General features: G+C 38.6%; 1 protein-coding gene across 1 annotated transcript in view; it reads left to right on the forward strand.

Moving 5' to 3' along the window:
- The window catches only part of LOC122816398 (multidrug resistance-associated protein 1-like), a 786,965-nt gene extending 772,858 nt beyond the window's left edge, over positions 1-14,107 (forward strand). Inside the window, exons 30-31 of the mRNA XM_044089156.1 lie at positions 1,903-2,097; positions 13,451-14,107. Of these exons, the coding sequence (XP_043945091.1) occupies positions 1,903-2,097; positions 13,451-13,562 (307 nt within the window). The 3' untranslated portion in view covers positions 13,563-14,107. The remainder of the gene's footprint in view (positions 1-1,902; positions 2,098-13,450) is intronic.
- The last annotated feature ends 299 nt before the right edge of the window (positions 14,108-14,406 follow it).

Consider the following 14,406-nt stretch of genomic DNA (forward strand, 5'->3'; position numbering starts at 1 on the left):
TCTCCAGCTGCTGGAGATGTCTAGCCAGGTACATTCCAATTGGTGCATTGTACTCAATAATGGGTCTGATGAGGGAAGAGTAGAGGGGCACCATTACATCCTTAGATCTTGATGCGAACCCTTTTGTGATCAGATAGGTCACATAGAAGGATTTTCTAACCAATTTGGCAACATGGGTATCAAAGGAAAGCTGACTATCTACTTGGGTCCCTAGATCCCTTATTTCTTCTTCAGATTTCAGGGGATTACCTCCTATGTTGTAGTTTGCGGGTACTCTGTTTTTTGCAAAGGAGATTACTACGCATTTTTTTGCATTTAGCTTGAGACCATGGCTTTGACACCATGCATCAGTCTCATTTAGGCCCTTCTGGAGGATCTCTATGTCGGCCGGAGACTCTATTATAGCACCCAGTTTGCAGTTGTTCGCAAACTTAGTCAGCCACAGCCCTTCTGTGCTTGCCTGTACTTCTGAGAAGTATATGCCAAACAGGAGGGGCCCCAGGACAGAGCCCTGAGGCACACCACTCGTTACTGGTCTGGATTCGTTCTGTTTTGGTTTTGTTCAGGTAATGTACGCCAATAAAAATGTTCTTAGTTTGGCATAAAGGCAGTGAACTGTTGAAAGTTCAGATGAGGTGACTACTGCAGGGATATGTGCACAATTGTAATATCTGTGAAGGAAAGCCTACTGCCCCAGATGTAGTTGAATAAGATAGATCTGTCTACCTGGAACCAGGTGTCACAGCAGCTGGATCTTTCTCAGTCACCATTCATCATTCTGTTCTCTCCACTCTATAATTACTACAGATGTACATATTGTAAATAGTAGCACTGATAATGTCATCACATAATGTGTGTTTGTCTAATAACATCTGTATCTGTGATGTCTGCTGCATAATATTCTATATCCCAACCTGTAAATATCTACAATGATTCATATTTGAACTGTTGTAACCCCAGGATAAACCTGAAAAGTGTGCATTTAGATTAGTGTTGTACTTTATATATATATATATATATATATATATATATATATATATATATATATATATATATATTTGTACAAATATGCATAAGAAGAAGCTTTGCAACAGAAAGATAGAAACAAAGAAGGGAAGGGAAGTGAAAGTTTTTTGTTCTTTCATTTGCCATAATCCGTAGTGAAAAATGAAACCTGAAAGAAATGAGGACACTGAACTAGTCATGCCATGTGTTAGTGTGTATGCCATGAACATCTATGCTTCTCAGGAATGTGAAACACGAAACTCTTCTAGTTGTTGCATCTGTTTTAAGAATGTGCAGCTTCTGGCCTACTCATCAGTCTTAATGTGCTCAAGCGATTCTAGGAAAGTAAGACAAGCAGAGGACTTTCAGCGTTATTCTTTAAAGCACTCATCTCGGGTGCCTCTCATTTTCAGTAATGTCCTAATTATGCCTCAGAAGTTTGTTATGTGATTCTGTGGCAAAACAGTGCATGTTACTGTCATTAAATAATGCCAGGCATTATAGTTTCAGACTTCATATTTTTCACAAAAAAATGTATTTAAACCATGGTAACTTTTACTGTTGTTATTATTTAAAATTGTAATTGATTTTGGACTTTAGTCCACAATGATTTCTGGATTTTTTCCTAATTCCAGTGATAAGAGAGTTATAACCTTAGTATGCAAGTCTGGCTTTTACAAATTGCATTTATGGGTGGCCAAAACTTCTAATTTTCACTGGTTATTAGCAATATATTTTTCCTTTGACTATTCACCTACATGCACCTTTCATTACACATGCCTTTTTGCTGGTAAAGGGTATACTCTATTATAAAATAGCAACATTTGATATATATTTGTTTCCAATGACTCTTATTTATTGATTGATTAATTGAGTAACTGATTGTTTGCTATGCAGTGTTGGCCAGCAGCAACTTCTATGCCTTGGGCGGGCTCTTCTTCGAAAGACCAGAATTGTGATTCTGGATGAAGCAACATCAGCAATTGATCTAGAAACAGAGAACCTAATTCAGTCAACACTGAGGACACAGTTTGAAGACTGCACTGTTTTAAAAATAGCACATCGACTGAACACCATCATTGACTGTGAAAGGTAATGCTTCATAATCTCATGAAGCTGGGAGATGGCTGTAAATGCTGATTTTAGGTATATTACAAAGAAAGAATTTTGTTCAGTATTTTGGTTAAGGATAAGAAATTATGTTCTGTGACGATCACACTGTTCAGATACAGAGCCCAAATACCTGAGTTTGAGACCCATTAGCTCACCCTTATATACCACATGACCCCTTACTATGTTAGCCAACTTTCTTTTGCTCTGAGGATGCCCCTTAAAATGTTACTTTTGTAAAGTAGTACACACAAATGTGCTTGCATGGACTTAATTAGAAATAGTATGAGCTAACTGGAGAGGTGTCTACATTCTGTTACGATTCTGCTTGCTCAGTTTAACTGCATTTTGTGTTAATACCATTTTGCTTTATGGGAATATGTTTTCTGTTTTTCACAATCATGTTAATTGTAAAGTGTCTGTGGATCAGGTAATTTTTCTGTAACTTCCCTTTTGTTTCCATGCTGTGCTGCTCTGGATTATTTTATGACATTCCATCTTAAATATTTTTCATAGAACATTTTTTCTAAATGCATGTTGTTTAATAGTAGGAGGTTCTGTTCCTGGAAATCTCTCAGCAGAAAATATGTCAGAAAGTATAGTGGCAGGGTTAATGCTCTGTAAGAGAAACAGGACAAGTCAAAGAAACATGCTTGTGCATGCTTGGTGGGGGTACGAGGGAATTATTTCATATATATATCATATATGTCACAGGATAAACCTGATGCAGTGTTCTCTCCTGTGTAGATCAGGGGACAGAACAACAAATTAAGTTCAAAAGTTATTTCTAGGCACAGTGGCACAGCCGGTCATGTTGTCAGCTCATAACAAGAGATTCCCTGGTTCATTTCTCATCTGGGGTGTCTTCTGTGCAGAGCCTGCATGTCCTCCCTGTGTTAGCATGGGTTTCCTCTGGGTGTTCCAGTTTCCTCCCACATTCTAAAAACATGCAGTAGATGAACTGGATGCTCTAAATTGATCATAGGTGTGAGCATGCGAGTGTGTGTTATCAAAGAATAAAAGTGACAGGGATAGACACCCAGTGGTGTAAAACTTGGCTCTAGATGATTGTCACTATTGAAGCAACAGTTATTTCTAGACAACTAATTACAAAGACCTATGTAACCCTGAACAAGATGCAAATTTCATTTACAACCAAAACGTTATGTCTGTGGTAAGAATAACAGGAACAAAAGAATGTAGAATGAATATTTTACAATGAATGGATGAATTCTTTATCTTAAGTACTGGTGTGTCCCATTACCACTAATATGCATATTCTGATTCTCATGCACTATAAATGTTTATGGAGCAGCAGCATCTTTGATGGTTTGATTTGATCGTGCAAACACCATACATGTATTGATTTTCATGTGAGTTAACTAGTATGTTGTTTGTCTTTCGGCTTTTCCCAGTTAGGGGTCGCCACAGCGGAACTCCGGTCCGCTAATGATTGGCAGTTGGATTTCATGGTGCCGAGTTGCCAGCCCGATGCCCAACCTTCAACGAAGGCACGCCCATTCAATGCATGTCTTTCAAATGCCCACTCGACTGCGGGGAGGACATGCAGACTCCACACAGAAGGCACTCCCAACCCAAGCCGAGACTCGAACGGGAGAACCTCTTGCTGTGAGGCAACAATGCTACTGCTGCACCACCCTGGAAGTACGCCATTTCTAAATGTAAATGTTTTAGTTAGTGTACCAGTACTTGATATGATACCAAAACGACATGTACTATCCAACATTGTTTGACCTCATCTTGACAACCCAGGGTTGCAAACAAGTAAAGGTTTAGGAAAGGATTAGGAAGGTAAATACATGTAATAAGAAGAATAAATGAGTGTTTCCTGTGGTGCAATGGTACAAGATTTGATTCCCTAAACCTCCATTGTCTAACTATGTAACTCTGAGCAAGTTACTTAACCAGACACCGCTCCTGGGCTGACTGTGAAAAAAGGTCCATGGAGATCACTGTTCTACCCCCAGAAAACACTTGAATAAATAAAGGTTAAGCGTGACAATTGCTGCTTGCATTTATTTGGAAGTAGCTGCATTACTTTTCTATTGCAGAGGCTGCCATCTGGTGGAGAGTGAGTAGTTTTTCAGGTATACTGAGGGAGTAAACTGAGACTGTCGAGAGTTGTAGCAAAAGGACAAAAAGAGGAGGTTAATGTTATAACACTAGTTAACAAACGTAATGGACAAAAGAATAAATATTTTAAAGACAGCTTTTTTGCTCACATTATCTAATTAGATATCTTACCTCCTAAGAAAAAAGCCAGTTGATATATACACAAATGAACAGAAATGGGTGTCAAAATCATTTGACTATACCACCCCACACTCCTCATCATTAGTGAAAGTGTCCTTTTTTAGCATTTAAAAAAAATTGGTTTCCACAATAGCTCCTTATAAAATGTTCAGCTTAACTCAAGTTGCATCAGAAAGTCAGTATTAACTGAAATGGTATAGTCGTCGACTTCTGAAACTCCACATTAAAAAGTAACAAGTTTGACTTCATATTGATAAATATATTATCACAGTAGCAGCTTAAAGCTGCATGTTTATGTGATACAATTATCCAACGTATGTTCAAGTGTCTTGAATGCAACAGAAACCCTTCTCTTGAGATAATTTTCATGTTATAGCTGACAACATATAGCCTGTCTCTGTCTCCCTCTCTCTTTCTTTCTGCACATTACCAAGGGTGCGCTCTTCTGCAAATATATGGCAAAAGCCTAATTTGCAAGTATGAATAGAACTTGCACATAGATCTAAATGAATCCAGCACAAATATAAAATAAGAATGACTGGAAAGGGAGAAAAATAAGATAATGAATTTGGCTCATCTTTTTTATAGGATGCGTTCCAAAATTCAAACTAAAAAGTAGATTGAAATGGCTGACTAAAAGGGTACTTGGGACAGTCAGCCACAGACCCTGGGAATTCTGTGAGGGGAGGGGAGGGGAAAAATGCACTAGAATTGGAGTATCAAGCATTGTTCTTCACTTGTAAGCTTCTTTTTTGCAGGGGAAGCAAACCCCCACCCCTCAACTTATATATCCCAACTCTGAGATCACCATACCTTAGAGAAAAGGGAATATTCCAAGAAGTAGCAGTCTTGGACTTAATATTTATAAGTCTGTTATTTAGCCATTTGGTCTCCACACCTCAGGACTAGGCATAGTGGGTCCCAAGATTTCAGATAGTAACCTATCAATCATCTACACAGCAACATAAGGCCTGCTTCATCACCATGGAATAGGTCTTGAAACAATCACAAAAATCTATTTATTTATTTATTTTATTTATTGCATTTGTTTACCAGGAAGGTCCACTGGGCCTAAAAGAGCCAATTTTCAGTGGAGGCCCGGGGAGAAAAGCTCCACATACATTTCACACTTTACAATGATACAGAGAAATTCAGTTACAGTTACATAGATAACTAGAGGCAATAGAGAAAACATAGAAATATAGTTGCAGTTATATAGCTAGATAGATGGAGCAATCCTAGACATTAATTTAAATATGGTAAAATTACTTGCCGATGGAATGTAAATCCAAAAATATACTTCTGGAGTATACTTCAAATATCACCCCAGAACAAGGGAGAAAGGATTATTCACACCCTGGATGTCTGTAGACAGCTCAGATACTACCTAGACAAAGCTCAACCTCATTGGCTACTTTTTTCCTATGAAGGTAATGGAAAGAACAGCCAGTGTCGAAGCAGAGCATCACCAGGTGGATGTCTCACGGTATTGTCTTTGTTATACTCACCATAATAAGCCATTCCAGGCAGGGTTAGGGCCCATTCTACAAGGGCTTTGGCTTTGGCTTTGTTGGTGGCTTTCTGGAAAGGAGTGGGCTGTAGACCTGGTTTAGAGGCATGCCTCTCAACTTCTTAGATGAAGAAATCTGGCAAAGCCAGAAATTATGGGATACAAAGGCCCAAAAATAGGGACAGATTGTAAATACTGCTCTTATACACTTAAAAAGTTGCTAGAATAATAGGTTTTGCATCAGCATTCAGAAAGGTATGAAGCCTGAAACTAAAATGTCTGTCATTATTTAATGGTCAGTCCTCAGTGATTTGCCAAAAAAGTACAAATGTTATTGGGGTAGACCAAAAACATGAATAAAAAATCTAGATGGTTGAGAGGTATGACTAGAGGCATCAACTTGGTCCTGTCTACATACTTTTACAAAGGAGTACAAACTGGATTTTTTTACTAGGTCCAGAACTGGCATTACTAGGACCATTTTCCAGGGGTTTCAGGAGTCTTCATTTATGGGCCTTTTTCCTTTGATCATAGGTTCATACATATATACTAATCTATTGACCACCAGGGCCTTTATAAACCTAGCTGCACTACCCAATTGTGCCCCTCTGTGTCATGGGAATTTATTAGAAGGGGGTATTATTTAGGAAATTTCTAAAGGTATGTTAATTTTGGGCATAGTTGCTGTCTTCCTCTCTCTGTCAGGACTTGGGCACCACACCTGGGGTGAATTTCCAATTTCCCATCCATTGGTCAAGGCTACGCATAAGTAGCTTAGGGGTGGACTCTGCTTCACATTGATGAGAAGCCTATTCCAGAGTATGGGAATCCTCTGAGAGACATATCTGTCTCACTAACATGTCTTTTCTATGTTGCAAGCAAAATTTAGATCCTTAGATCTAGTGGTTCTGATGCCGTTCATTGTGAAAAAGGTCCATCAGAGCTGGATCCAATAATGCCTTGTATGCCAAACATAGATATCCTCACAAAAACCTGTAGGAGGCAGAGTATAGTGTTAGGGCTTTAAGGTGATCCATTTAAGACACTGTGTGTATATACCCTGGATTCTCCTGGTAAGGAAGGTTTGTGGGCATATGTCTGGTCAAGTGCATGCAGAAGGGGGCATTATACTCATGCTGGATCTTATAAGGGCCAAACAAAGTTGCACTATGACTTCTCTAGACCTTGATGCTATGCCCTTACTTATAGGTTGGGTAATATAGAATGATTTTCTCACTACCTTGGCCACATGTTGGTCAAAGGCCAGATTACTGTCTACATATGTTCCCAGCTCCCTGACTACCGAGTCAACTCTTAGGGGTGTCTTATTGATGGAGTAATTAGCCCAGGTGGTCGTTTTTCCAAAAGGCACTATAATGCATTTTTAGCACTGAGTTATAATCCTTGACATTGGCACCTGTCATTTGACTGTGTCAGACCCTCTTGTAAGATGTTTTTTTTCATTGGGGGATATATGATATTAGCTCCTAATTTGCAGATATCTGTCAACTTTGTCAGCCAAAAACTCTTGACGTTAGCCTTTGCCTCCAGAAAGTAAATGTCAAGTAGGAGATGTCCCAGCATGGAGCCCTGAGGTATCCTGCTGGTGACCAGTCACATCAGTGGAGGTGGTCTCACTAGTGTTGACTTCCTGGGTCCTGTCTGCGAGCCATATCACAGTCTAGTGAGATGTGTCGAGGTTTATGCCCAGTTTGTCAACAATGCATGAGCAGGGTATTGTATCAAATGCCTTAGCCAGGTCTAGGTAGGCAGGACGCACTATCTTCCCCTCATCCATTGCCTTGGTGACCTTCTAGAAGTCCACCAGGTTTAGTATGCATGGTCTTTCCTTGGCAAAGCCAAACGGGGTTGGGTCCAGTGTCTAATGGTTACCTATGTCTTTGTTGATCAGTTACATGGTAATTCGTTCCATGACTTTGTATATTAAGCTAGTCAGACTAATAGGTCAGTAGTTTATGGGGTCAGTTAATGGTCCAGCCTTGTGAAGTGGGATAACCATTGTAGACCTCAATTCGCATGCTGCAAAGCCAGTTTTGAGGCTATAGTTAAAAAGTGACTCATGGGATTCTGATACATCATGTTTCAAGCTATTTAGGGGGCTTCTCGGGATATCACTGAGGGCTGTGTTTTTGGCCTTAGAGAGCGCTGCCAGGATCTGCTCCCCTGCTAATAGTTGTGGGGGTGGTCATGCTAATAAGTATTTTATGGGGGATACAGAGGGGGGTTGGGGGTTGAAGTTTGAGGTGAATTTGTCAGTCAGCAAAAATGCCATATCGATCTGCTCAGTGAAGATGACACTATTGACCACCATTGCGGCTCACTGCTGTGCACTGCCTTTGAGGTTATGGACATAGCTATAGAAGGCCTTTTGGTTGTCTCTAGCTATCCTGACTTCATAATTAGCCTTTCTGGACTTAAGTAGCCCTTTTTCATTCCTGTTTAGTTTAATTAGAGAGCTCTTATCATTATGGGAGTTCTCTTCCTAATTTTAGCCATGACTTTTTTCTTTTTGTTGTATACCCTATTGAGATTAGGGTATATAACAAAACCAGTGTGGTTTCCTTTTAGAGTTTGTTTTGGGTTTACTTCTAGTAGGTACAGCAGTCTCCATACAGCCATTTACATGTTTGTACGATGTCTCTGTGAACAATTTCACATAAGCTGCAATGAATACTGTGTTAGGAGGGGCACTGAATTTTGAAAAACTATGGTTTATTACGATGCAGTTTGCTTTGGAATGCTTCTTAACTGTTACAGGATTTCCTGAGGTTACCAAGTTGATTTTTATTTCAAAGGAGACAGCTTTGTAGTCTGACCTCACCAGTGAGGACATGCCACTGGAGGGTGCAGCACTCTCCCATATTGGTGAGTACCAGGTCCAGTATATTTGAACCTCTGGTGGGTGTGCGTGCTATATGGTCAAGGGTATTTGTGTTAATAAAGTTCAGAAGTCAGTGTGCCTGTGAGTTTCAGGCAGTGTGACTTTCCCAATCTATAGATGGGCAATTAACATCTCCCATGAATAGGGTATTTGTTTTAATGGTGAGTGCCTCCAGTAGGTCTAGGTACAAGCTTTGGGATTCCTGGGACATAGAAGGTGACCTATAACTTGCTAGGATATGGTAATAAAATTGGTCTATGGTGATTTGTACGTGGATTACCTCCAGGGCATTGTCCTATTTAACCAACCTAGGATTATACTCGATGCTAATATAGATCGAGACTCCTCCACCTTTTATCCCTGGCTGTGCAGTTGACGGTCTGAATGTGTGGAAGGCAAAAAAAGCCTTGCATTGTCGAAGTACTTTCTGTGGATTTAAACCATGTTTCAGTAACAGCACAGATGTTTATATTCTCCGCAATAAGGTGAGCTTGTATGGTGTGGAGTTTCTTCTTTAGGCTTTTAGCACTGAGCAGTAACACCTTTGGGTTTCTTTGAGTTTTATTTACTATGTCAGTAGGTCTGTCAGTTTGCCGCTGCCTAAAAAAGTCTCTAAATGAATGGTAAAGGTGTAGTCAATATTCAGAAGCCTAGGGGAGACAGGTACAGACCATCCTTTGGAAAGCAACATGGTTTGTTAACCATGTCCTCCCATGCTGACAAATTTTGAATCCCCCAGGAAAGTCAAAAGAAACTTAGCCAACTATTGAAATCGATCATCTCTGGTTCATAGTATGGCATCATGCTTGGTGAAGGCAGAATGCTGCACAGTGCAAGGCACATACCTGCCTGAAACTCATATTCAGAGTAATCAATATTGCCTCTCTTCATATAGTCCAGGGAGATATGTCTCAGGTTATTAATGCCCACATGGACTATGACAAAATCATACTGGTACCTGTGCTGTACTGACTTGAGCTAGTGCATAATGTGGCAAATCGTGGCTCCAGAAAAGTAACTAAACATCTTCTTTTTCATGTTTAGTCTGGTGAGTGGGGCATCAGTGTGTCATACAATGGAGTCCCCTATGACAAAAGTCCTAGGTAATGTGTTTGCTTGCCTTATGGGCTTTGCTGTTGGGGCTCCACAGTGTGTAAGCATAGTTGTGTTTGATGTTGCTCGTGGTTAGTGCTTTAAAGATTGTTGAGGATAGGTGCTGCTGTTCATAGGCTTAGGAGATCTTTGAGGTTTGGGAAGATTGCTTCTTAATGCCTCAGCTCTGTCTGGTGGATATGGTGTGCGTGCTCCTGACAACCTTGTTTGTATGCTAGATTTTTGTCTTTGGTGAATTTGTGAATGTACATCTCTTGCACATTGTGTTTGTTTCTTTAAGAATGAAATGGTTGTTGGGGAACATGAGTCAATTTCTACAATGTCCCAGGATGCCCATATCTACCAAGCAGGCTACAGAGACATTTGAAAATTGCATGTCTATGTTGTCTGGACTTATATTTGGGTGGGCTACTGTAGGCTGTGGACTGGGTTATACAGAGGTCTCCTTGGGTAGTCTCTGGTATTTGGCACTAGACTAGGTTAGGTTGTGCTAACATTTCATATTAGTGCCTTTTAACATGCAAACTAGCTGCTCTAAGCTTGTCTCCACCCAGTGCATTTGTTTAGCCACATTAAGTCACAGGTTTAAGTTCTAAGGGAAGTTTTATAGATTAAATTTATTATCTGCATTTCTGTAAAGGGCAATGAAAGGGGGGAACTTCGGATGTCAGATTACCATAAGGGGCAGAATCCAGAAAAACATGCTTTTAAAACCACAACAGGAAAAGGGTGGGATGATTTGGAAGAAATTCAAGCTGCAAGCAGCAGACTTCTTAGCAAGGGGTCCAATACTGGAGCTCTAATCCTATTGTTAGAATTTTAGAAATTTTAGCTTGATATCTCAGTTGAGGTTGGAGCAGACACAAAGGACAGGAGGGAAAAACAGTACCAAAGTAAACAGAAAAGCACTTAAATGCAACTTTAAATGATAACCAGAAAACTCTAGCAGCAAAATTGGAATATAAACAGCTATAAAAGTACTAAAGCACAAATTCTGGACAGGAATTCACAGTACTGCCACTACTGCAATCCCACCACAGACTAAGGCACTAGACTATGCAGAAATGCACCAGTAATGCTATTTACGGAAAAAGTGCTGTTATAAATGACTAAACAAGGCTTAGATCTGATAGTGGATCACAGTTTGGCTACAAATGTGAATGATGCTACAAGATTAATGCCCTAGACTGGGTTCTAAATACAAACATCTACCTTTTACATGTAATTCTACTTATGGATATAGAACTGCAGTATAATGTAAATGCTAAAATCTTGCAGTAATGCACAATCTTCACAAAACTGCAAATTAAGTTAAAGACTATGGTCCCAGAACAAACTAAAAAAATGCAAACAGATACTTTTTAGGCTAAAACATTGAAAAAAGGCAGAAATGTACAAAAAAGCATCATGCCGCTTAAAATATTTAAACAGCTATAAGGGGTTGAGTAAATGCAGGTAGGCAAAGCAAAAACTATGTAAAAGATGCGGCCCAATGGGCAGAACAGTTAGACAGGAGTCTGCTTCTGTTCACACTTTGTAAAGTCCTGCCCTCTCCTCTTTTGAAACTTGAGTTGATTGAAGATTACAATGAGCGGTTTCTCCGACTATCAGTTACCACTGCCTCATTTGTCTTCCAGTTGAAAGTATATAAAGTAGCCTTAAATCAGTTTCCAAATAAAAGTTTATTCTTATTATTTGATGGGTGAGCGCTTTGTTATATAATGAATCACTTCAGCTTATATACATACTTTTACAGTGCTCAGTGAGAGGTGTGTCCAGAGTGGAGGGCTCTCATTGGCCAAGACACATCAGGAGATGATTTGCCTGCCTACTTACACCTTAATTTATGTGTTGAAAAATGCATATGTTACAGATAGCCTCAGTACCCAACAAACCATGATTCATGACTCTGCCTTCCAATCTGCAGGCAGCCATCAAGATAACAGCTTTGATAATTGTGCTGGAGTATTAAATGGAATAGTGACATTTGGCACAGTACACTGTTACAATGCGGTGTAATAAGAGGGATATCGTACTAATTAATGAAGGTAAAATGGTATGGCATTGAACTGTAACCTAAATACACAACACATTGACCATGGATGGCATACTGAACATGTAAACACTGCAAAACTACAAGCATACCATGAGGTTATCTGAAAAGGAAGATGTGTGCCCCTCAAATCTCTGTAGCTAAATATTTTAACAATATTCATTCCAAGATACATTCAAATATATACTGTTGATGCCCATAATACACTGTAGAATTTTACAGTACTGTTATTTGTCTATCACTAAAGCATTAACTGCTTTACTGACTTTGCACTTTACTCCCGCCACAATCACAGAAAAATGTATACTGTTGATAGAACTGCTGCAATGTTAAGTGATAAAGATGAAGTCAGTGAGAACAAATGAACTCACCACTCTTGCTCAACTCAATTTCTGCGACAGTTTCAGAAGAGTCACTTGTTTCCAAGGCAGGCTCTGTACCACATAGTTAATTCAGTTATCCTTAGTGAACATTCCGTAAAATTCAAATAAAATCTTCATATGTTTTAAATAGTGGCGATTAAGTTTTCTCACATTTAATTTTTACACTAATTCTTACCTCTAGCACTTCAGTAATATGTTTTTTTTTAAATTTTAAACATCTATTTTTTGTTTACAGATCTTGAACACATTTAGTAACCTGTCACCCATGACCTACCGAAATAATTTCTAGACTCTCCTATCAAAAATGACATCATCAACGTCCCTAAAATGTGAAATGTTATAATCTACTGTTTTAAAAAAAGGATACCCCTACCATGATAAAAGTCAACTAACCTTAGGTACTTTCACCTTCCAGCATCTCTCAAAATAATTGCTTACCTAATGATTGAATCAATCAGTGAATTACAGGTGATGTGTAAAAGGTTCACCATTCAGTCTGAAAGATAAAATACAACAGTTTATATTGTGAATATTTTTTGCATGATCATAGTTCTGGCAATCATTTCCCACTGCTTCCTGTGGCACACTTTTCTGGTATGCTACTAAGTTTGCATTATATTATCTCCATAGTCACTGGTTAGATTCAGAAGATGTTTGGTACATACCTGGCATGGTCCAATGAAGTGCCATTGGTTTTATTACAGGAACAGAAATGCTCAACATCTCATTCATGTCGACTTGTTTTTTTTCCCTTGGCAGTGTTCTTTGTGTTTTTCTATACCTAGATCTGTGCTGTGAATGCATTCTGAATTCTATAGTAGTCAAATGAACATTTTTATTAATGGCCACAATGAGTGGGAGACACTGTGGACAGTGAATTTTAACTCATAGCATACTACTGTACATTAAATACTTTTGTGTGTTTTTATTAGAACTTCTTTGCAAGTCTTAGACACATAAATTAACGCTTAGTATGAGATATGAACGCTATACCCCCCCAAACACAATGATTGAGAAGACCACAAGTGATTCATAACGTCTTTCAGAGATTTGATTTATGCACAAAAATTTGTGAACAATTTCATGTTTTCTTTTAACAGAGTTATAGTTTTGGAGAATGGTCACATTGTGGAATGTGGGAGCCCCAGCAGTCTTATAGCCCAGAAAGGTGTCTTCTATTTGATGATGAAAAGCTCTGGCATTCATGTATGAATACCTCTTGAGACCATCAAGTTAATCTCAAACTGGACTGCATTACTGAAGGATCAAGGACTTGACCTAGTGGATAACAGACTCGGATCTGGACAGGATCTTTTCTAGAAAATGTGAAGATTGTATTTTCTTTTCAAATGTAAACTATGTGCAGCCAAGTAACTTGTTTACTGTGAGGAATGGAAATTTATGTGTGTTAGAAACAGAAATGGCACATAATGTTTAAATACGTGAGCTGACAACTCTTAGAAGAAGGTTAAAGCTATGAGAGTTGAGTTTACCATAACAAATAGCTAGACTGTATTAATTTTAATTTAATTTAAAAAAGGACAAAAAGTACAACCATCAGCATCTTTAATGATGAAATAAATTTTGTAGCATTAAATATGTTGTACCATAAGCATATTTAATGATGAAATACATTTTGTAGCATTAAATATGTTGTACCATAAGCATATTTAATGATGAAATGCATTTTGTAGCATTAAATATGTTGTACCATAAGCATCTTTAATGATGAAATGCATTTTGTAGCATTAAATATGTTGTACCATAATTAGCATATAATGATGAAATGCATTTTGTAGCATTAAATATGTTGTACCATAAGCATATTTAATGATGAAATGCATTTTGTAGCATTAAATATGTTGTACCATAAGCATATTTAATGATGAAATACATTTTGCAGCATCAAATATGTTGTAAGTTCATATTGCTATAGAGTGAAAGTACAACGATCTATGGATTGATTTCTTCTTATCTCCTTTTGGAAAATGTGTAGCACTGAGCAGGTCAATGAGACAGTATTCCTGGGTCATTGCTGAAAAAAAAGTTGATTGCC

The sequence above is a fragment of the Protopterus annectens genome, chromosome 12.part0 (assembly GCF_019279795.1).
Source record: "Protopterus annectens isolate FY-2018-M chromosome 12.part0, PAN1.0, whole genome shotgun sequence".
Taxonomy (NCBI): Eukaryota; Metazoa; Chordata; order Ceratodontiformes; family Protopteridae; genus Protopterus; species Protopterus annectens.